The following is a 23,498-nucleotide window of genomic DNA, read 5'->3' on the forward strand; positions in this document are numbered from 1 at the left end:
AGCTTAACACAAGACACTTGTACAAAGGGGGCTTCATTGTGATAGTCGGTGTCGTTGTTTCCCACGAGACGATGATTGCAACGTTATCGCTTGTTCGACATTCAGAATATAATTATGGTCCAGGTTTCTATTAAAATCAGCAGTTTTAAAATGTCTTGGTCTTCTATCTCTTGATTGTGCTACAATTAACTAGCTTGCATATGTTTCCTGACGTAATCTATTTTGAGCTTCAGAGTTTTTGATTAAAATGAAAGGTCATTTCAGGGCTATGTAATTAACTATGGTAAGATAAATAGGTTTCCCCTTTCACGTCTATACGTATTTATTTTTCTTGCGTTTCCACACTCCCAATACTCTATATTTCTAATTCTATAATGTGATTTGGTAGCTTTGTGAAAATGATGTATTCATTAACATATCACAGTTCAAACTCGGGGCCGCATCTTAAATGATTTCATCAATTACAGCAGAGGATTTCGTTTTTAATGTTTCCCAAAGTCACGGTGCTGATACAAACTGGTGACATTTATTGAAAACACAATGCACAGACTCCTCCACCACCAAAGTGCATTGAGCTCTCTATTCTCGTATAGTCGAGGGCCAGAGGTAAGGATGCTGTTATTCACTTGCAGAGCTATGTGATAAAAAAAAACAAAAACACCATTGATCAAAATCATGGTCGTTTTATACAAAAACGACCTCATGTCATCTAATACTAATATACCACATACTTTCATCACGTGATTCAGTCAATATGGAAACCTTTATATCACCATGTTCTTATGCAACTATAGCTTCAACTAAAAGGATATTGTTTCAAATACTCAACACATCCATTCATCTGTCACCATGTCATAATCCCCTTTCTCAACTACGATCACTTCCTCAGATAACTTTTGGGAATTAGAGACTATTGTGGTTTATTTACTTTAGTCATGAAGACTTACATTACAAACAACACCAGCTATTTTTATACAATACAGCTGTTTTTTCTGGCACCCCAACACACTCAAATTTGGAATTATACGTCCGAACTAAATCTTAACACAACTTCAGCCCAAACAGTAATCTATTACTCCAGAAATTGTACTCGATAGTTTCGATACTAAATGAAGTCGAATGCATATTTGCTCTTCCCATGACGCTTTAGGCAGTGAACGAGAATGATGAACGTACTTCTGCTCCATCGCCATGAACACGCTACCTCGTTAAAGTCAAGGTCTCCGTACCAGGGTTCCCTGTGTTTCCCCCCCCCTGGCACACACACGTGTGTGTGTGTGTGTGTGGGTATGCAGATAGCGAGGTCTTAACCCGACGTGTTTGTTCCGGCCCTAAGCTCGTCGGTTCTGAACCCGAGTGAAATGTTTGTGGGCGGACGGCGATGACTCAAAGTACATCTGGTCCTTTCTAATTTCAGACATTCAGTGTTTCAAAAATGAACGAAGATTTATAGGCAGAGCTGCAATATTTATGCTGGCTTTGTTTCTCCTCCTGAGGTGGTCTCGTTATGCACACAAATGAAACAACAGTGGCATTTTCCTGATGTGGAGTTAGGATTATAAACACGTTACTTACTTTTAATTTAAGACAGACATTTATTTCAATCAGCTTACAAACAGGGCTGTCACGGACGCAGATACAAACAAGGATCTGCACAACGTGTGCTTACAATTGTGTACTTAATTGTGGCTGCCACAATAAAAAAGAGGCACTAAAGAACTCCTGAGACCAGTGCGATTTATTTTGAGGCACCTCCTGGAATCAGGCACAGTACACCCAGAGTCCAATATGGTGTCAGGTATTGCACAGCTTTTCTCTTCAAGTCCCGAGCAAGTGAACTATGTTAAATGGTGACCTCGAAAACCGTTAAAGGGAGGTTAAATTTAGCTATTTGCCCAGCTATCTGATTTCCTGTCAAGCCAGAGCTGAAGTTTCAGTCCTGGTCTCCACTTCCCAAAGCTATGTGCGCACAAGTGAAGCTTCATTCACATTCATATAAAACCTGAGCACACTGTTGATTTTATTTCTATTTCCAGGGTAACAATAGTGGAGACGTTGACTGAAAATGTGGTGCTGTCACAAAATGTGTACCATTAATGCTCCTGTCTAACTTGTGAAATCCAATCCAGTCCCTCAAAAACAAAAGGCAGCCGGTGGGGGGGGGGGACACCTCTCGGCGGATCAGAACTTCCCTGATTGAAGGAGCCCGAGCTCGGGAGACATGCGACTACTGGCCCGCGGGCTTCCTGCCCAGCGTCACTCTCCTCTGGGTGTAACTGAGTCAAACGTGTGATCACATGATCCCCTCGCAGCGGTTTAAGAAACATAACCCCCCCCCCCCCTCTCATATCTGCAGATCGTCTATTCTGGTCTTGTTGTTGCCGGGTTTGCCGTTGCGGCCTGGCCTGGCCTGCGTAGGTGACCCGGGGGCCGATCCGGGGGGCGACCCGGCTCCCTTCTTACCCTTCGGGTCACCTTCCTCCGGTTTGCCACCGCTCCGTTCCACCGCCAAGTTGTCCGAGTTCTGTTTGTAGGCCGCCTTGCTGTGGTAGGGCTGGAAGGACGAGTCGGCGCCCTCGAGGTCGTAGCCCGGTACGGGCGGGTAGGCCGGCTGGACCTGGTGGAAGTAGTCGTCGTAGCTGGGCGCGTACGGCGCCGCGGCCTCGCCGCGCTCCTTGGGGAGACGCCGGGAGAATTGGTGGCGTCGCCTGAAGGTGATGCCCTGGCGGCACTTGGTGAAGCCCAGGTGGTAGATCTCTACGAGGTTGAGGAGCAGAGACACGCTGGCCACTCCCAGCATGAAGACGATGAAGATGGTTTTCTCCGTGGGACGGGAAATGTAGCAGTTCACCACATTGGGGCACGGCGGTCTGTCGCACGTGTACATGGGCTTCAGCTCGAAGCCGTACAGGAGGTACTGGGCCACGATGAAACCCACCTCAAACAGGGTTTTGAAGACCACGTTAAACACATACGTACGCAGGAGCTCCCCGTGCAGGCGCACTCGACCCTTGTTGTCCCTCACCAGAGCCTTCTTTTGCTTACCATCCACAACGGGGGCGTGCGTGTCCGAATGGTGAGCGAGCTCCTTCTGCTGCTCCTTTTCCGCGTGCTTCTCCTCCATCCGCACCAGGTGGAGGATGTGGCCCAGGTAGATCAACGTCGGCGTGGACACGAAGATGATCTGCAGCACCCAAAAGCGGACGTGGGAGATGGGGAAAGTGACGTCGTAGCACACGTTCTCGCAGCCCGGCTGCTTGGTGTCGCAGGTGAAGCCCGACAGCTCGTCGCCCCACACCTTCTCCGTGGCGGCGCTCAGGATCAGGATGCGGAAGATGAACAGGACGGTGAGCCACACCTTCCCCACCACGGTGGAGTGCTCCTGGGCTTTTTCCAGAAGCTTTCCCAGCAGGTTCCAGTCCCCCATGGCTGTGTGAGCTCAGATCTGGGACTGGAGGAGCATAGGGAGGACAGAAATGGTTTGTAAAAATACTTGTTGGGTGTGATGCCCACAAGTGTTCGAAAGCGTCAGCAGCGCTCGGGCTAAACTCTCCCCCCGAGGAGCCTCGTCGCTAAACGAGTGGTGGACTGGGGGGGAGGGGGCTAGAGACAGCTAGAGATGTCTTTTTTCCCACGTGGACACAGACAGGATTATAGTTACTGTAAGAGGGTATAAATTTGGCATGTGCAGACAGGGGGGGGGGGGGGGGGGAGGCCCCGGTCATGGTTCTGTGGCTCCTGGGCTGCACGGCTCAGGAAACAGCAACGTGATCCACACACAAGGTGAAATCAAAAACCCAAGTAGTAGGCAGGGCTGGAGGAAGTGTGGATCAGAGATGGTTTAATTCATATCTGTACAATCAGCTCATATCATTTGTTTAATATATATATATATATATATATATAGCACAGAATGCTAAAGCGAGGGATAGTTGATTCTGCTGAAATGATGTTTAAGAAATCCAGCTTGTGTATTTCTATTGTAACATATTTGCTGTAGACAGGGTTTCAAATTGAAACAAATATGTGCTTTTAATATCAAAGCGCTTAGACTGTAATCCCTGATGCTAAAGGATAATGATGAATAAAAGGATAACAGTACGTTGAACTCGTGAAACGGTTTTCTTACGACGCCTTTGGTCACAACATCCAACTTGAGTAAAGCGAACTCTAAATGCCGTCGTACTCTTTGAGGCTTTAGCTCATAGACTCAAACATTCCGGATGGACCCACCTTGTCAGCTCATGCATCCCCTGCAGGGAAGCCCGCCTCGTCTCCTGGGCTCCATGAGGCCGCCTGCCCCGACGACAATCCTCAGTGCGGAGGTGATCTCTGCCCCTGCCTCCACCCTCCCCCCCCCCGCCCGCACCCCCCCGCAACGCCCTTAAACGGAGAGGAAAAGCTGACTTCTTCTGCCCACAGCCTCGGTTCCACACCGACAAACGTCCCCTGATCCGGTCCTCGAGTCAGGGTCCAGGGCCTCGGGGTCTCCCACTGAGCACAACACACGTAACCCGCCCTCTCAGCTGAAACCGTGTCCAGCCCGCCCTCCTTCAGAACCCCCCCCCCCACCGGGTTAAATTTGGCACAGGGCACACTCTTTAATGTAAACGCTTAAAGCCCCTCTACTCGCTTGTGACACTGATTGACAGGGCAGCTGGCCAATGATGGTGTCCTCTGAGTCCGTCTGGCCACAAGTGGTCTAAATTTAGCACCAGGGTCTCTCCTATCATGAGAGGGGGGGGGGGGGATGAGTAGACATTTGCACATCCTCAAGTTACAAGGAAGCCACAGGAGGGGGAAAAAGTTCTCATTCACACATATACCAGACCGAGGATTAAAAGTAGGACGGACCTTGACAGATGTCACTATTTTATTTCCTAAATAACTTAAAATGGTCAAAACTGTCAAATTATCAGGCACTTTATTTCTGTATATTACATAATATACACATAGTTTTAACGATAATTATACATGATCGGGATGTTTAGGTGTGGAATCACACATGTACCTTTTTTGTTTTTGTATGCACTACTATGTATAGTCTGTATAAAATAGTTGTATAAACAGATACCAGCGTATGGGACATGCCATTCTCAGCACCAGAGAGAAACTGAATAATATCCTTACAAAGAAATAATATAACTGTTAAAAGGCAGGAAACATGAAACATTTTTCCGAAACAGAAATCGCCTTAAACCCAAGCTGCGATGAAGTAAGTAGGCAGTACTTACAACTAAATACAACAATCCACAGAGACAATTGTACAGTACTGAAATGATGCGTAGTTTAATGAAATATTATTCTCTGACAACCTTTCTGAGTCAGTTAAGATAACACAATTCTTAGGTCAGTAGCAAACACATGTGTCGAATTGTTTCTTTCCAATTGATTTTGTTTTTCATTCTTTGTGGAATGATAATATCCAATGACGCTGTCCTTATCTGGTGTTATAATCATTCCACAGCCCTATGATAAGTTGGATGATAACTAAAGCTTGTAGTTGGATTAGGTCATATTTGATTATTTTGGGGCTTTTTTTTAGTCATTAAAACATAATTTGCATACATTTTAATCAGTGCTTCAGATGTAATTGTCTCAGAATATTGTCGTGGATTTTAAGGATGTTTCTCCTGTGACTGACTTTATCAACTTCACTACATTGGTTATCAGACTGAATATTTTTCTGACCAGACCAAACAGACTCCTCCATACATTACTGAGGTCTAAATTCAAATATTTTTCAAATCAATATTTGCTTGACGGACAGGAATTCCAAACAACACAGCTTTTAAATAAAACTGTTTGACTCTGTAGGATTAGAACAAATCAATAGTTTGAACCGTATTATCAAGCAATAAAGATACTTTGCACCTCGGCAAGTTGCTTCTCATGCTGTGATCAAATGTAAACCACCAAAATGAGCTCAGGCCAGACACGCCAAAGTGGAGTGGGTCTAAAGCGCGACCCTGGGGGGGAGGGGGGGGGCTTTACCTTCACTACTGCCTCAAAACAGTTAAGACGAGCTCCAACAGCAACTAGCACTTGTATCACTAAACACCAAGAGTCAATAAGCGACTGACTGACTGATACATAAATAGATGGTTTAAATGTGCATGTACAGAATACGGGACATTAATGCAGAGCCACACGATCCATGGTCATGTGATCGGTCCAACCGAAGAGGCGGGGCTTCAGAACGCTGAACACCTTTCCCCCCTCTCGGTCGGGCTCTTTTTGCTCACAGCGAACTTGGACTTGAGAGACTGCTCCGCTATCAGCTGATTGATTTCGTTTTGCCTGTAAGTGGAGAGTCTTCCACTTATCCAAGCTACCTTGGACTCCTCCTCGGAGCCTCGAAGGCCCCGCCTGCAGGCCCTGCCTATGAGGTACCCCACCTCGGCCAGGTTGAGCAGCACGCACAGGCCGGACACCGCCAGCATGAACACGGTGAAGATGGTCTTTTCGGTCGGCCTGGAGACGAAGCAGTCCACCGTGTTGGGGCACGGGTACGAGGCACACTTCACCAAACGCACCATCTTGAAGCCGGGATAGATCAGGTAGAACACGTACAGAAAAGCCACCTCCAAGGCGATCCTGAAGACGATGCTGATCATGTACGTCCACCACAGGGCTCCGGTGATCTGGAACTTCTGGCTCTTGAGGAGCTCCAGCTCCTTGGGGCTGCCGCGGCCCGTCTTCTTCAGGATCTTCTTGTCGATGTGGCGCCGGTGGGCCACGTGCATGGCCACCAGCAGGGCGGGGGTGGAGACCAGGATGAGCTGCAGCGCCCACAGGCGGATGTGCGAGATGGGGAAGAACTGGTCGTAGCACACGCTGTTGCAGCCGGGCTGCTGGGTGTTGCAGACGAAGCCCGACTTCTCATCTCCCCACACGCTCTCGGCGGCGACCACCAGGACCAGGATGCGGAAGATGAAGATGACGGAGAGCCAGACGCGTCCGATGCCGGTGGAGTGCCTGTTTACGCCGCTGATCACGGCGTAAAAGCTCCCCCAGTTCATTTTCGACTCCAGTTCTGCAAAGAATAAAGGTCACATTTCAGTAAAGGTCACACGGGCGAAGGGCTCAGCGACATCTCTTGCTTAAAGCCGACCCGTAAAACTAAATTCTTTAAAATGTATCTCAAGAAAAAGATCTATAACCTTTATTCTTAAAAAACAATTTAGGTATTAATTGTAGCAACGGATAATCAGCGTAAATAACTTCCTTACATTTTTTTTTTAAAATACGACAATTCAGTCGTTTTGTTAAAAAGTCTAACTGTGCTGACAGAGGTTTACCAGGCTCAGCCGGCGGTGCAAGCGGCGTACGCGGCGCCGGGTCCAAAGCTGACCATCTTGAGGTGTGGACCGAGCATCAAGCTGGCAGTGAGTGAGGAGCAACAGAAAAAGGAGTTTCCCAGTAGCAAGTTGGCCGTATAAGAGCAGGGGTGATGGCGTGGCGCCGTCACAAGACGCAACGGGACAAAGCCAATTGCCAAAGAGTGGCCGCGCCACGTGATTGGCTCACCCTGTTTTAATACCGTACTCCCAAACTGACCTACAGCCCAGTTACAGACAGACTGACAGACTGCCAGCAAATATCTCCAAGGAACAAGCAAGACATGCATCTTGGTTTTTTGTTTTTTTTCTGCCTTTAAGACAAGTGTGAGACCTCTATTGTTTGATTCTGTAGCCTTTCTGACACACAAAAGAATCCTGCAGAATAAAAACCTGTCAAGTTAAAAAGATGAATCATTCATATTGATTATAAATGACAATAGTTGAGGCAATGGGGCGTGACAAGCATCGCACACACACACACACACACACACAAAAACCCATCGCACACTGAGAGTTAGTATAAAACAGAGTGGAACGAGAGGACATTTACCTTCAGCTGTGGTGGTACACAAAAATGTGTACAAAGATATGAATTAAAGTACTGGGTTTTTTTTAGCGAGCCAGAGGGCTGGATTGAGAAGCATGCCTTTGGAAAATGCTAATCATTCCTCCGCCACTAGCCAGTGCCCTGCACCGTAGCAGTCATATGCGCTTATATAAACCATTTACATACAATGGCGGCCTTTATTGGGCTGCAACAAGACTCTTTAGAATTCAGATCAAACGCCTCGATTTCCGCCTACCCCGGGCCAAAGGAGGAATCTGTGTGGACACAAAAGGCCTCGGCCTGCCACACTATTTATCGTGCTTGACGGGGCAGAGAAGTGAAGGAAGCTTTTGACCTGAGTCACTGACATTCAGAGCACAGAGTCACCAGCAGGTTGGCTGAGGCCTACGGAAAATGCAAAAGTTACAATGAAGTATAAATTAGTCTTTTATTCAAGTCATTTAGTTTCACCAATATTTTTTTAAAACATTGTGACAAATATAAATATTGCTATGCTGTAAAACAGTGGTTCTCAACTGGTTCTGGCTCCAGGACCATCACCCCTTAATGACGAGCCGCGACCCAAATCGAGGAACATTCTCAACTTCTCAAATTTATTCAAAATCAAAAATTTATATTTTATATTCAGGATGTTTAATTATCCTAAAAACCCAATGTCTCCCCCATATCAGAATGGTTTGACCCAACCTGGCACACGCTGCTGAAAACATGGACAGACGAGCCGGCAAAAAAAAAAAAACGACACTCCGCTGCATTAGAGTCCCTTCAAAATAAATTCACAAGATGAATTTTTTTGTGATTTGTTTTATTTAATTCAAATTTTTATTTTCCCATGCAAAGGCCCGCGACCCATTAAAAACGGGACCCACCAGTTGAGAATCACTGCTGTAAAATATGCAAATGTTTGACAATTATAAAACTGGAACTAAATAAACTTTAAATACTGTGTGCTGCTCCAAATTTTATTGATTACTCATGACCGTAGTTAGAAATGTCCCTCTGCTATGAAGAATCCACAGTATCAACTGAGATTGCACATTTCGTATGTGTTCAAACTTCTCCTTATAACAGTAGAAACAATCAGTAACAGTAGCAACAAACTTGAGTGCAAGTGGAAAGACAATGTGCTCATGTACCAGATGATCTTCAGCAGCTCACTATGCAATGAGCTTCTCTGCATCGCTTATGACAAACGCAGTGGGAGGATTCGAGTGCCCTGGTCGTTCTATGCATGAACTAAACCTCATTTCTATTCCCTCTATGGAAGACACGGTTGTCTACAATACAGAGACAGAGCATGCACTTGTAGAGAACAGTTTTATTATGAAAGCGGAGCTACATTGTACAACACAGAAATATCAAATAAGGCAACGCAGCTCAAAAGATGATTATTGTGAAAAGAGAAGGAAATAACTGACCTACTGTATGCAGATCACTTCCTGATTTTTAACAAATGCTAGGGGTCAAGTATTAAGTACAAAGGGAAAATGTTCTAAATAAAACAATTATATAATACTATTGTGGTATCCTACATGCATTTAAAAAAAAGTTATTAATGAAACAAATATTTATTGATGCCTCAAAGAAAAGAATCAACATGAATGTACGTTCAATAAATACAGGACAAATATTATTTAGTTGCAATGATGTTATAGAGAACATTAGCTTTACACTCAATCACTAGACATACATTCTACTTAATGAGTTACAACGTAACCATACACAAGAAAGATGATACAAGTCACTTACTGTGTAATAGTCCAAACAATGCCTTACTCACATGTCCATTTACATTACACACTATATTTATATCCTTGTACTGCAAAGTGCACATCACAGTCATTCATCATTGTGTAATTTGAAATCTGTCTGTTCATTTGCACTCAGTTGATCAACTAGGAGGATTTTCCCATAGTCTAAGAATCATTGAGTGTCTGGGTTTGTGTGTTCCATGGCAGGTCCGCCATTACTATTCAGATTTGACATGGTTTGTTGTCTGTCATGACATCGCCAAAGCAGAACCGGAAACCTTCCCTACTCTAAATTACTTCTTACTTTGAGTATAGCACGAGACGAGGTACTTCTCCCACTCCGACTCCTGTTTCCTCCTATTAAGTCGAGACATGCCTGAAAAAGCAAAACACAAGATTTGGATAGAAAATGATTTTGGTTCTGGTCATAGACAGTTTACACCGTCACCTACTATAGATGCACAATCTTCAGACTTACTCCTTTTCATGAGACCCAGGTCCCTCAGTTTGTTGTGTTTGGCGTGTCCGTTCTGGGCCAGTCTCAAAGACAGTGATGCACCCCTCCTGAAATTATGATGAAATTATTGAAACGTTAAGAGATTGCGTTGTGCTGTTAAGTACATGCCCATTATAAAGCCAACATGAGCATATTTATTCAGTTCCTGTACATCTACCCCTTAATAAAACTAAATATTTTGTACAATGTTGGCATGTAAAAAAATAATACAAAAGGACATACATGCTGGGTATTCTCAATTGTATTATTCACAATTGACTGATTGCTTCCTAATTAAGTACCTCATAGCTCCCAGCTTTCCCTTTTCCAGGAACAGCTCGACTGTAACCTTGGGCCCCTGTGGGTAAAGTCTGGCATAGAGCGTTCTGTTGTGCACCATTGCTTTGAACCAGCCCACTGCCTCCTCAGACCAATCACTCCCATTCACAGGCGTCACCTGGGGGAAGAAAAAAATATTACGTACCGTGAACTGAGACAATTCTTATCAGGTGGACAAATGGCAATGATCTAACAGGGCCTACACACTCACCACAGAGCACATTGTTTTAACTAGATTCACGCATGCAAATCTGAGAGGGGTAATCTGCAATATTGTAATGTGTTAATATTCACATTATTTAGATGCTTTGGCAACATTATCTTTTCTGAAACCTTGAGGTAATATTATTAATATTATTGAATATTGAACTGAATTGATAATGTGTGAGATAAAAACATAGAACTACATTAAGTAAATAGGGAGTCTGAAAAAGGCAAATAGTGTTCCATTAGACTTACACTAAAGACTAGATGCATTTAGTAAAAATGGGGATAATTAATAAAGAATGATATGCTCTCATTGCACACATTATAAGATGTGTCTCAAACAATGACCTGAAAAATATGATTGGGAAATATTCTTAATATTGTCTAATAAACGTACCGTAGGCAAACAAGAACTTCCGTAGAGGAATGACAATCACTTCAGATTTCTAGCGATGTCTAGCAAATGTCATACAGGACCAAATGGGACATTTGCGTGCAGGTTAACAATTGATTAAAAAAGCAAAAAGGTTTTCTTTTAGACAGAAGCTATTCATTTTCCCTCCAAGTGAACCAGACTTGTGCATTTACTTTCAAATGCAAACATGGGTAGAGATAAACTCACGTTTTCCAACGAGACCTTGACAGCCTGCAGTGGCAGGACGCCCATTTCTGGGGTCAGTTCTTTGATGTCCAACAGGGAGAGGCAGGCTGTGTCCCCGTAGTCCAGCTTCTTCACCTCCAACTTGATGGATGTTGGACCATCAGTGGTATTATTGTCTGACACCATGACACAGAGCACAGTAACGTCAAGCCAAACCAAAAAAAAGGAATTCTCACATGTCTGCAGGCAAGCAAAGTGACACTGCTACCATCTAGAGGTATGCATTAGCAAAACCATTCCAATAAACAAAACTGGACGCACCTCCACTTACTCCACATATCTTCGTCACCTGAACCCTGCACCATTGTTCTTGCTTTGGGAACCAACCCATTACTTTCGCCCCAATGTCTGGAATGCAGCTCGGCTCGGCGTATGAACTACTGGCTTTCCAGCTGCTGCCAAATGAGAAGAAAAAGTAATGATAACCAAGAACATGTGGATTATTAAAAAAGAAAAATCTACAAAGAAACCAGTAATGAACAAAAAGGGAGAAGTGGCTCTATACGTTCTGTTAATGTGATCAGGGAGTCAGTGAGCATTAAGAGAAGCCGCTGAGAGATTAAAGCCCTTGCTGAACGACTTACTGGGCGAAAAGGGCCTGCAGCGTCACGACGGCGTCTGCGTGCTGTATGTAGAAGTGGCCCGGGCTCACAACACAAGACACCACAACTTCAGTCTCTTCAAACTTCCGTGTTTGGAAGTCCGGAATGGAAATGCAGTGAACCGCTGGTCTTTTTGCGTCGGCCACATGGCTCACATGTTCAGGTTCTGTGCATTGCAGAGTTTGGGTCTTCAAGTGTATGTTTGGACTAGAGTCCCCTTGAGCGGGTTTATTTGGGCGATCTTTGTTGTCCGGGGGATGAGCTTCAGACTCCCCATCTCCCACTTCTGTGAATATGTCTCCAATATCCCATAATTCAGTCTTTGTTGCAATTACAAAAGTGTAGGTCAGAGAGCCCCTCGATTGCACTCTTTTTACTCTGAAAACTGGGGCTTGGTTCTCAATGTCTGCACATGTTGTTTTTGGAGCTAGTGCATTTATCAGATCATTAGTCACAGCATGTCTGACTTGGTAGTTTTGTCTTTGGATAGTGAGCCCCTGTGGCAAACTTGAAGCGCACATGCTCTTACGCCACTCCATGACAGTGACCTCTAGTGCACCCATGTTTTTAGCTTTTGCTCTGAGGAAGTGAAGCAGCTGAGGGGATGTTTGTTTTTGGTGTTGCACCTGGACATCTTCCTCACATCCCCAGCTCATTAGTGGTTTTATTTTCGTTGGTCTAAGGTTACTGATCTCTGGGAGTATTGCTTGTATGGAAGGCAGTGGTAGTGCTGGTCTCTCTGGGTTATCATCGAGTCTCTCAATAATTGCAGCATCTGAAGGGAGTTTCTCCTCAAAAATAACAAAATGTTCTTTTCCTTCGGCCTGTATGCGAGGGGCCGAGCTCAAAGTTGCATCAGCACTGCTGTAGCCGGACGAGATGTGGCATTGCATGTTGTAATGCTGGTGGGTAAGCGTGGCTCCTAGCCGCTGGACAGCTTTGGTTATTGAGGTAGCCATGAGCGAGTTCTGCAACATAGACCCAAACTTTAGAGCCTCCTTCATTTGGATTTTTTTGTCTCCGAGTGGTTGAAGCAAATGTGCTTGCACTTTTTCTTTTACAGCAGACTGGCCATAGTCTGGTGTCTCTGTAAAGGTGATAAAAGCAGAGAAGAAGCAGGGATTGGGAGGGTTAAATAAAAGCTAAAAATACAATATTTTCCTAAATGATATGCTGATAGCAACGAGGTAATTTGTATGATATAAAACAAGAGAATTATCCATTTGTTTTACTTGTGTAGATCATCTTGATAGATGTTAAATCCTATAAATACTTACCTGTTGACGAAAAAATAATAAAAATTAAGAACCAAGACCATATTATATATATTATATATACCATATATATTTATACAAATAAAATACAAATCAGAAATTTTAACAGGATTTGTTTTAACAGCTATTCTACACTCAGACACAGTCTGAAACACAACCTCATGTTCACTTGAAGCTTATTAATTAAATGATTACCATTGTAGTGCAAGTTAAGTAAACGTATACAGCACATCGTAATGCAGCAAAAAAATAACCAAATGCTATGAGATGAATTTAAAACGTAATTTATAAATAAATGAATTAGAGGCTTCTTAGTTAGCCGTGCTAGTTTAATGGATCACCGTTTAAAGGAATGACTCCCGTATATGACAGCATTAAAAACACATACAAATATGTTTGTCAACAATAACCGAAATTGGGTAAAGGACGAAATATATACAATATGCCCGATATGCCATGACACCCATTAAGTTTATTCAATGTGAAATGTTTCGACACCTTGGACGACTTAACTCGAATAGGAGTCTTTGTCTGCGTCATGTGACTCACAACAGCTGCCGGCGCTGCTGGCTGTGCTTTCCTCTACGTCGGCTCTTATTTTACTTCCGCGCGCATCTCCGCAACCCATTGAGTGACGTAATAATCGCGCGACACAACGAATCGATAATGACGTTTGTTGCCAACACTTTTAATAATCGATTTTCATCGATTTGTTGTTGCAGCCCTAAACATTAACCACACAATTATACATATTGCAAGCAAACTACTGGAGGAAACATGTTATTTCAATTGTGTAATTACTTATTCAATTATTTAATAAAGACTACATTTACACAGACCAGAGAATATTTTCGTGTATCATCTCAAACTTAAGGCCCCACTTACCAACTGTGAGGTCTTTTAATAACCCGGAGAGCTTGACAATGTTCTGATATTTTGTATCCAGAGCCTTCACCAAATCACCCAATACACCAACAGGGGGAATAGTTGAATTCAAGAAACCTTGAACGTCTTCATAGGCCTGAGTGAAAAGTGGAAAAAGCTGAAGTGATTTTGTAAGAGATAAAAAATTAACTCTTTATATAACGTCATATAAATTACATTTAAAAAATGTGTTGACCTTTTTAATTAGTTAACACTTTTCAAGCAACCAATTGGCAAAATGATTTCAAGTTAACATGTTGAAGCTAACATTAAAACAACGTCAATTAGTTAACGTTAGTTGGAAAAGTAGTCAACAATAGTGGAAACACGCTTTGATTGTAGTTCTGGTAACATTTGCATGCAATTTTCATCAGTGCTTTGCTGCATCGTAATGTTGCAATCTCAGTCAACTAACTTTAAGTTAAAAGTAACGTTTGACCATGTGGCTTCCGCGACGTTAACTACTTAACAGCTAACTTACCTTAGCTAACGTTGACTACAGGTAATGTAAACCGTTGCTAACATTAACTTACCTTATCGGTGAGCTTGAGAAGTTCTTGTTCAAGAGTATTCCGGGCAATCTCCAGCATAAAGAGTTTGAAAGTCAACTGCACTTTCTGTGAGAGTGCGGGAGGGTGCTGAGGAGTCATGGTCGTCCGGGACGGAGCGGAGCCTCCGACAGACGCCGGAGCGACTGCACGCTGGGGCGCCATCGTCCGTTAGCTGTTAGCTAGCTACTTAGCTTAGCTAACGTTAAGGTGTCACTAATACTAGTTAAAATTCAAAATGCCATTGAAATTGTCGGTAAAACCTGTTCTGCGCCTCCTTTAGCCTGCGAAAGACATTAACGAGCCATGTTGAAAACGTTATTAAGTTGCTCAAGTTGTTTTTCCGATTTGAATGAAGGGGGTCCTCCTGAACTACTCTGTCGCCATTGTTTCATTGTGAACAAGAGGGTGCCTCGCTCCTCCTGTTGAAGTGTGATATAACTTTAACGCCAACTAGCTAACGTTCATCACCAATAGTTTAGCGTCATGTGTTAATTCACTAAGCAAATCCTTTAGCTTGATTACAAAACCAAGTTATTTAATCTGGTTTGGTAATTCAAATGTTAAATGTAACGTTACCACTTGAAGATAGTTGGCGCCCATAACCATGCAGTTTAATCTGGTAAAGCGAAATTATTAACTTTAGAGGCTTTGGGGCCAAAATAATCTCAACATGTTCTCAAACTTTTACATTGAATTCATTCAAAAACATTCAAAAGTTAGGCCAATATAATATATGATATGACCAAATAAACCAACATTAGTTCAGCATAATTAAGTTTATGCATCAAAACCTTACATTGCATGATCCTTGCCTTTCTAAGTTGCAGCCAACCATTTAGGAGGAAAGCGTGAACTAGATGAACTAAAATGCTCAGCCGGGGACACGTGATGGATTCTTGTGAGCCCTGAGCAACGTTTTCAAGGACCTCTGCGGTAATGTCTGAATTACAGGCCTACTGGGAACCAGCACAGAGGCCAATGGAAACAAGGGATTACAAGCAGAGTTTTAAATTGCTGGGAATCAGCATCCCAGTCAACCTGGCATGGACATGACGGTTCTCCATCCTGATTGAAAAAAAGACCATACGATTGTATTACAGAGTCGACCTACTGGGGGTCACCGTTCTCACAGACCTTAAAATAGCTTCATCCTTGATTTTAACTGCAGAATTTCCTTTATGACAGATACTGAACAGCCTGGTGGGGTCATGTGACAGTGAGTTAACTTAATGACTTCACCTCCAAAACGGCTGCCTGACTCCTCCGCATATTTAGCAGAATTAGCTCATTTCTAAAAGCTTTTTTGTTGTTGTTTGTAAAGGTAACCTATTTACCAATAACCGTAAAGCTCTCCATTACATATAAAACGGTTTTAATTATTATTATTTTTTTAATTGATATCTAAAGAGTTATGAAAATATTTTTGTGAAAGATATGTAGCATCTGGCTTTCAAACCAATCCTCTGAGAAAAAATAATGTTACATATTTATCAAAATGATAAAATATGAATGAGCTACGCAATTTAGTTGATTCAATTCTTTTTAATGAAATTGTGTTTGGTGGTTGAATTCAAACATTTAGTACAATTAAAATACAGCTGCATGATTCAAAAGTCAATGGTATGATGTAAGAATTATGAAATGACAAAAGAACAAGAAAAACAGAAGTATCAACTGCTGAACCACCAGTGACTTCCTTCCTTAGGCCGTGAGATTCATCAACGCATCCACTTCACAGCACCAAAAAAAATAGTTCAGCTTCTTTTGACTTTTCAACTGCGCCAGTTGTTGTTGTAGAATGAGAAAAAAATTAACAGAAGAACTGATCAAGCAACTCTGATTCCAACAACATAGGTTCAACATTAATGGCATTCCAGTGACTTTCTGTAGATTTGATGTACGTAAATTATCCCTATTAAGTGACAATCCTTCACTTGCAGGGATGTGGTTTACTGGGATCACAGCTGGAGTGAGCAACTGACTGATGGTTCTCAATACTTTCTCAATATGCTTACAAACGAGCTGCTGCTGATGTCAACATGCCAGCCATTAACTACCAAGTAGAGGAATGAATGTAATTTGCCACTTGCATTCCTTTTGGCTTTACACCTAATACTATCCACACAGTGTTCTTTTCTCCCAGTGCTCTTTGCATGAACTTGTCAAGCTGCTACTTGATCTAGTACCCAAATCTCGTGGGTGTGGCAACAAAGATATTTCCTTCAGTTGTTTTGCTCAAGCCCGATTGATGAGCATCCCGGTGGTTTTGGCACTCGGGCTGTCATCGCAGCCGTAGCTGTGCTGGGGGGACAAAGTTGAAATGAGAGTTGCAAAAGGGTGCTTTGCACCACTTTTATCTGTCAATAACAAACAATGAGACGATTGCTTAACAGGATATCCTCCTGCAACAGCAGTTTCTCCCCAGTGAACCCAGAGCTAATACAGAATGTAATTAAATCCTTAGAATTTCTGATTCGTTTTACACTGCAACATGTCATAAGGTTTTTGCACATTTCTCCCCAGACATCATCCCACCTATTTTTCTTAAACAGATTGTATTCAAATGCACAAAACCCCATAGAGGGGTCTTATTCTCAGTGACAATGCTCCTGACACTGAATGATAGTCAAGGGAATACCTTCAGCCTTTGTGGAATTAAAATTGCTCAACTAAAAACTGAAAGTCCCAAATGATCCGCATCAAAACCACACGGATTCGTTTTGAAGGAATAGAAAAGGCAGAACACAATTCTGGTTATGAGGCACAGCATTTTTATTAACATGTACAGTGTCATTGATGACATATTTACAGTTGTATGTTATTAACAAGGCCAGAGCCGAAAAAAAGGGGGGAGAAACGTGTTGTCTTTCATTGGTGTTTTATTTAATTGTTCAGAAGTTTGGATTCTGGGAATGTTGTGCAAGGCCTCACAGACGTCACAAAAAATGGAGCCAAGGCAAAACATTTAGTTGGTTGCAGACATTTCACAATGGAGGATGGGCAAAATGCTCCACTTGATTAGCGATTCGGCACACATATCTTGACCGAACACCTTGGGAGTCAATTTTGATCTCAACAATTTGGCTGCACGAGTTATACAGCGATGCATGTTCTACAAGAATAACAATGAACGCCTTGAATGGCGATGAGAATAGAATTGTGTTAGGTGATGAAGATTTTAATAAATTTCTTAACTTAACATTCATCTCAAAGGAATTTTAGTTTTCTATTCAATTTCTCGCTAATGTATTCCAGTTGCCTACTGAATGTAACCCATGTGCATTGATGGAATATTCTCCAAAATAAACAGATAACAGATTTAACATATCAAACTATAAAGGATATTTGTGTGCAACACACCCTCTTGGTGAACATGATGAGCACTGTCAATATTACAGTTACAAATAAAACAATGATGATCGTGGTTCCAAAGTTCATTTCCTGTGCTTTTGTATGAATCAAACAATAACCTGAGGGGTTTTTCAGATACTCTGTCATTGCAATGCTTCTATCGACGGTAAAACACACGGCGTCGTTGACATCAGGCAGTTTCATCTTCAGCTCATCTAGGATTTTAAGCCAACTACTGTCACAACAGTTAAAATGATTTCCACTTATGTACATAAGATTGAGATGCACCGACAGATCAAGGATCAAAGAATTGTTTAGAGACTCAAAATGATTATTTCTTATGTCTATTTGTGTCAGAGGGGAGCAGCTCAAACTGCTCGGTAGCAGATCGAGGTGGTTGTTAGATATGTTCAGCTGAGTTAACGCTGGCATGCAGGGTAAAGACAGATCAGAGCTGGTCATGTTCATTTCACTGATGATCAAGGACTGAAGAGTGTTTTGCACACCCTCTAATGCATCCCTTCCAACTACTATATGCGGATTTGCTGCAAGGTTCAAAGAAACCAAAGAGGTTTTCAGAAATGTGTTCGGTTGAAGCATTTTGATGTTGTTTTCTTTAAGATTGAGGTGTTTAAGAGTCCTTAGCTGGCCAATGACAACGCAGGAGGTGTTCAGATTTACGTGCTCTGTTGATTGGTCAACAGAGGCGCAAGGTTGCACAGAATTGTCTTGTAGATTTAATGTTTCGATTCGTGTGAGCGCATTGAGAAAAAGTGGCGAAATGTATGCAAGTCCGTTACTCTGAAGGTTAAGGTGCTTTAAGGATGGGAAGAAAAGTTGCCTAATGATTCCTGATTCATCATAATTTCTTATATTCCAGGAAATGTTTTGCAAACAGTTGAAACTAAAATTCAGAGTTTCCAATGATGAAAGAAGGCTCAAAGTCTCAAGTGGGAAAGATCTGAAGTGGTTGTAGCTCAGATCAATATAAATCAGTGGCATTAGCCTCCAGTTTGAGTGCAAGTTGTTTTTTCTAACTATTCTCTCACTCATTATTTCACTATAAAGAGCATTGGCCTCTGATACCATTGTAGCCTCTGAATTTAAAGCACCAACCATATTATTGTGCAAATGCAAATACTTCAATCGGTTCATTTTTGGAACAATTGGGAAATAAAGGAGTTTGTTGTGACTCAGATCAAGTATTTCAAGCCTGTACAACTGGTCATCCTCACGTGTAACAAAGAACTCGACTGAATTTCGACTGAGGTTCAGATATTTAACTTGATGTAATTTAAAATCACAGATATGTGCGAGGTTATTTCTGGCCAAATTTAACATCTCTAATTGTCTCAAAGGTTCAAATGTCCCCTGTTCTATCACCGATATCTGATTGTCATCAATAGTAATGGCCCTCAAACCTTTACTCTCTTTGAACAAGTTGTGTGAAAGTGTTGTTAAAGCATTACCAGTCATCTTAAGTTGATCAAGAGAAGGTTTGTTTCGAAGATACAGTTCCACTGCATCGTCACTCAAGTCGTTCATGGACATGTCCAAACTCTTCAATCCGGTGATGGATTGGAGGGCTTTGCCGTTATTGCCGACGTCGTTGCTCAGCAAATTTCTGGCCAAATTCAGCTCCTCAAGTTGAGCCAGGTCTTCAAAAGCGCCCTCAGAGATGAGATGGAGCTGGTTGGAGCTCAGGTCCAGCTGCTGCAGGTTGGGCAAAGCAAGTGGGGGCAGCTGTCTGATGAAGTTATTGGACAGGTCTAGTCTCCTAAGCCTTACGTCCAAATCCAGAGGGACAGAATAGAGGTTCTGGTTGCTCCAGGAGTGCTCCTTGAAATGAAATGAACAATAATCACAATCAGAGAGGGAACTGTGGCAACCAAACACTTACAATACTACTGTACAAAAAAATGTTAATTATAAATCGTGAGCATACCTTTGGCAGGTCATATGTCAGTCCAAATATACAAAGGTCATTGCTGATTGACCAGAGCAGCAGGAGATTAGGGAACAAGTGTCTGACCATCCTCTCGCTGCTGCTGCTGCTGCTGCTGCTGCTGCTCAAATGTACAACTACTGTTGTCTGACCTCATGAACACACATACACCCTCTTATAGTCATGCTTCATAAAAAAAGGGAGAGGGAATACAGCTGTGGACACCAGATAGGCACAGCGTATTCTATATTTAGACAGTAAAGGCAACAAAGGCTTGATATATATATATATATATATATATCACTTTCTACACAGAAAAGCATCTAAATACTTGACTTTCAAAATAAAAACTGTATTCAGACAAAGATTAACATATTTTGGTGTTTAATGAAGCCATTTATACGGATTGATACTTTCAAAACGATTTATTAATCTATATGACAATTTATTTGTATTCAGACTCATTATTCTATTTATAACAAGTTACATTTCTTCATGATACCTTTTAGTATCCACGGTGCATTTGGTGTCCACCAGGAACCCCCTCCTGAGCAGAAGGATATAAATTTATACCTTTGTTTGTTCCTGACATAGTCTTCGGTAAACGGAAACCTTTCTAAAATAGACGAGAGGAACAAATAAACAGACGAAGTGGAGGCGGAGCGAGGTATAAAGAGACATGTCAAAATAGACTGATGAAAGGAGGTGGAAGCACACATAAATATAATGCGAGGGGACAGTTCAGGTAGACTACCTGCAATATACAACATCATGTTTTAAAGCTAAAGGATTTTAAAAGTAGTAGAGTTAGGCAGTTTATTTTTAAAAAAAGGTCCCTGGAGTTTTGGCCTGTATCAGTATCCCCTCACACGGCTCAGTGACAGCTTCTCCCATCCGGCAGCGACAAGCTGCATGATTATCATCTTCACACTGACTTGTTTCAGTTCAGCTGTATGACACCAAAAAATGTAGACTCTGCGTCCATCGAGATGAGGGAGTTTGGCCTGTGGGGGATCACCAATTCAAGCTCATCATCCTGAAGCAGCCGCACAATGCCTGCAGCAGAGGATAGACGGACCCAGGCTTTATAAAGTAGACACCAGACGTAAAAAGAAAAACAAAACTAAAGTCTCTCAGTCAGGCCAGCTTTCAAGCTCCTGGGCACAGTCTCTGTTTAGAGGGATTGACACCATATGTACACATGGTATGCCCTCATGGTGTTTTGAAATTTAGTGGTAGAGGTTGCTTAAGTCAAAGGAATCGTGAAACATTTTGGGAAATGTGAACAAATACAAGCTCTTGCCCAGCGCTCAATGAGAAGATATATATAGCCCACTTGGGCCCCAATAGCAAACATGGAGCTACAGCCAGCAGCTAACTAGCGCACCTCTTACAAAGTTAGCACATAACATCACGTGTATTTAATATGTACAGAAAGGTCTGAGTGTGAAAAAGCAGCCTGGAGAACCCAGGGTGACGTTAACGCTCCAGATAATCACAGATGAAAACCAGTCCGCCACAACGCATCACCAACCGTCCAACAATGGCTCACTTTTACATTCAGGTGTCTATGTAAGCAAACACGTATGTAGGTGTGCTTTTGGGGAATTTAGTTTACGCACTGGACCGAGCCAGGATTGCTGTTCTTTGTGCCAAACTAAGCTCACCACCTGCTGGCTGTAGCTTCACATTCAGCATTTAGACATGAGAGGGCTAGCAATGATCTCATCGAACTCTTGGCAAGAAAGCAAATAGGCATGTACTCTTTTACGGCTTTTGTGGCGGCAGTACCGGCTCACTGACCTGCGGTGTAACAAGTATTGGCTGGAGTTTTATCGGGCATCTCCTGCAGGCAGCGCAAGAGTTCTGTTGGTGTCCCCTCTGTTCTAGTGGAGCTCAAACTTTGAATGGTATGACCCATGACTGTACTCGGGCTTTTGAACAAAACCTGTGAATTAAGCAGAACATTAGTTGACCAGTTGGAACCAAATCAATTTAGTCATGCTTCAGTTACAGTGACCCCATACTTGTGCAAACACAAAGTAATATCCATCTTCTTGGACAACAATTCTGTTTTCCCTTTGTGAAATTGCATTTCCTCGCTGCGCAGAAACAGTCCAAGGGATTACTGTTATATTTCCTACGGGAGAAAGCATGACATACTTATTCAAAATAATGGCTTACAGTGCATTACCACAGCCAAGGACTTGCATTTAGTTTTACCTTTTATGTCTGGCTGTTTGTTAGTGTTAGCTGTTAACTGCAGAAATGATGTTGGAGCTGGCAGGAGGAGGAAATAAACATAATACTTTAATTCAATTAACTTAGAATATAGTGTTTATGGTCTCACTACAAGATTAGACCGTAACTAATGGACACATTTTCAGTCCTCTGCTCCAGCCCACCTCTGCAGCTGCCCTGTTGCCGTTTCGCTCTCCTGGAAGAAATCTTCAGAGAACTCTGACTTTTTTGCAAAGTACTTGGCTTTATGTCCTTAGAGAAAACAAAGCGTTAGGACAAAATGTGTTGTTGCAGCGCTATCTGAACATTCACTAATGGCATAAATCTCAGTAGTACAATGTCCAAGATGACTACATCCTCCATAATCAGTGACATACCTCCCTTCTTTCAGACATCCTGGCCATTTTCCCATTGACTCCCTCAGAACGTGGCTGATTTAATTGTAGAATTATGTCCCCTTGGAGTTTGCGCAAATCATTTTCTAGAACGCTGGCTCTGTGCACCAGGAAAACACTGAGACACAACATAAATGCTGCTAGTGACACGAAGGCACCGTAGAGCATCGTGAGAAGGAAGACGCCGACTGGATGTCCTGAAGTTACTCAAACGGGTGAGGTCACACATCAGTAAACCCCCGGAAACCTAAATGTAGAGTTTCAGAATGAGGAACCATCTTCTCTCGGCCTCTCAAGATGGAACTGATTTAGATACTACCGAGATTACAGCCAAATCTGAAGTGTGTTGTAAAACTTGCAAAGTAAAAGCAACATTTTAATGAAGCCAAAGGCCTCAAAGAGCATCACTTGTCAAAACGCGTGCCAGCGGTTTCCAAGGGGAGAAGTTTAGCCTTTTAAATCAATACCATAGCTACACAAACACAAGGCAGACAAATGCATTTAGACAGAAAATTAAACATTTTAATCCATCAATCAACTCCATTTACAAAAGTATATCCCTTTTTATATACAATATGTACAGAGACGTATAAACAACTATCATTTTTCCACATGGATTCATTCAGACGGTGACCAAACAATAGCACTGTAACAAAACAAATCTCTGATATTCTGCAGGGATGCTGTAGTGCAAATGTGTGCAAAATATATAGTGCTGTTGGTCTGTGAATACCTTATAACTCCAGTTATAACGTAGATACCTTTATACTTGCTTTGAACGTTTTTTGAATAACCTAGTGGCATATGGTGCTAATAAGCGCATGTTAAACCACTCACTTATACCTGTTAA

The 23,498-nt window shown here is 42.4% G+C and overlaps 3 protein-coding genes and 1 pseudogene across 3 annotated transcripts; all 4 read right to left on the reverse strand.

Annotated features, from left to right (window-relative positions):
• Positions 1 to 1,543: 1,543 nt before the first annotated feature.
• LOC119210778 (gap junction alpha-3 protein-like) lies at positions 1,544 to 4,346 on the reverse strand. Its single transcript, XM_037461128.2, has 2 exons — positions 4,234 to 4,346; positions 1,544 to 3,451 (listed from the first exon to the last, which is right to left on the reverse strand). The coding sequence occupies exon 2, from the start codon at positions 3,425 to 3,427 to the stop codon at positions 2,345 to 2,347; it is 1,083 nt and encodes a 360-aa protein (XP_037317025.2). The 5' UTR covers positions 3,428 to 3,451; positions 4,234 to 4,346; the 3' UTR covers positions 1,544 to 2,344.
• Positions 4,347 to 4,907: 561 nt separating this feature from the next.
• On the reverse strand, positions 4,908 to 15,047 carry LOC119210031 (uncharacterized; annotated as a pseudogene).
• A 2,249-nt stretch (positions 15,048 to 17,296) lies between these two features.
• Positions 17,297 to 20,273, reverse strand: LOC119210059 (transforming growth factor beta activator LRRC32-like). Its single transcript, XM_037459669.2, has 2 exons — positions 20,013 to 20,273; positions 17,297 to 19,906 (listed from the first exon to the last, which is right to left on the reverse strand). The coding sequence occupies exons 1-2, from the start codon at positions 20,100 to 20,102 to the stop codon at positions 18,044 to 18,046; spliced, it is 1,953 nt and encodes a 650-aa protein (XP_037315566.2). The 5' UTR covers positions 20,103 to 20,273; the 3' UTR covers positions 17,297 to 18,043.
• A 125-nt stretch (positions 20,274 to 20,398) lies between these two features.
• On the reverse strand, positions 20,399 to 22,840 carry LOC119211555 (tumor necrosis factor ligand superfamily member 13B-like). The gene is made up of 6 exons (XM_037462547.2): positions 22,631 to 22,840; positions 22,418 to 22,505; positions 22,236 to 22,292; positions 22,040 to 22,152; positions 21,816 to 21,960; positions 20,399 to 21,068 (listed from the first exon to the last, which is right to left on the reverse strand). Exons 1-6 carry the CDS (start codon positions 22,814 to 22,816, stop codon positions 20,953 to 20,955), a joined length of 705 nt encoding a protein of 234 aa, XP_037318444.2. The 5' UTR covers positions 22,817 to 22,840; the 3' UTR covers positions 20,399 to 20,952.
• Between the last annotated feature and the right edge of the window lie 658 nt (positions 22,841 to 23,498).

Source organism: Pungitius pungitius, chromosome 2, assembly GCF_949316345.1.
Source record: "Pungitius pungitius chromosome 2, fPunPun2.1, whole genome shotgun sequence".
Classification (NCBI taxonomy): domain Eukaryota; kingdom Metazoa; phylum Chordata; class Actinopteri; order Perciformes; family Gasterosteidae; genus Pungitius; species Pungitius pungitius.

Coding starts and splice junctions, on each gene's coding strand:
- LOC119210778 (XM_037461128.2), bottom strand. CDS start 3,427: ATGGGGGACTGGAACCTGCTGGGAAAGCTTCTGGAAAAAGCCCAGGAG.
- LOC119210059 (XM_037459669.2), bottom strand. CDS start 20,102: ATGGTCAGACACTTGTTCCCTAATCTCCTGCTGCTCTGGTCAATCAGC. Junction 19,907..20,012: donor TGACATATGACCTGCCAAAG/GTATGCTCACGA, acceptor TTTCATTTCAAG/GAGCACTCCTGGAGCAACCA.
- LOC119211555 (XM_037462547.2), bottom strand. CDS start 22,816: ATGCTCTACGGTGCCTTCGTGTCACTAGCAGCATTTATGTTGTGTCTC. Junction 22,293..22,417: donor GCAACAGGGCAGCTGCAGAG/GTGGGCTGGAGC, acceptor TCCTCCTGCCAG/CTCCAACATCATTTCTGCAG. Junction 21,961..22,039: donor ATTACTTTGTGTTTGCACAA/GTATGGGGTCAC, acceptor CTTAATTCACAG/GTTTTGTTCAAAAGCCCGAG.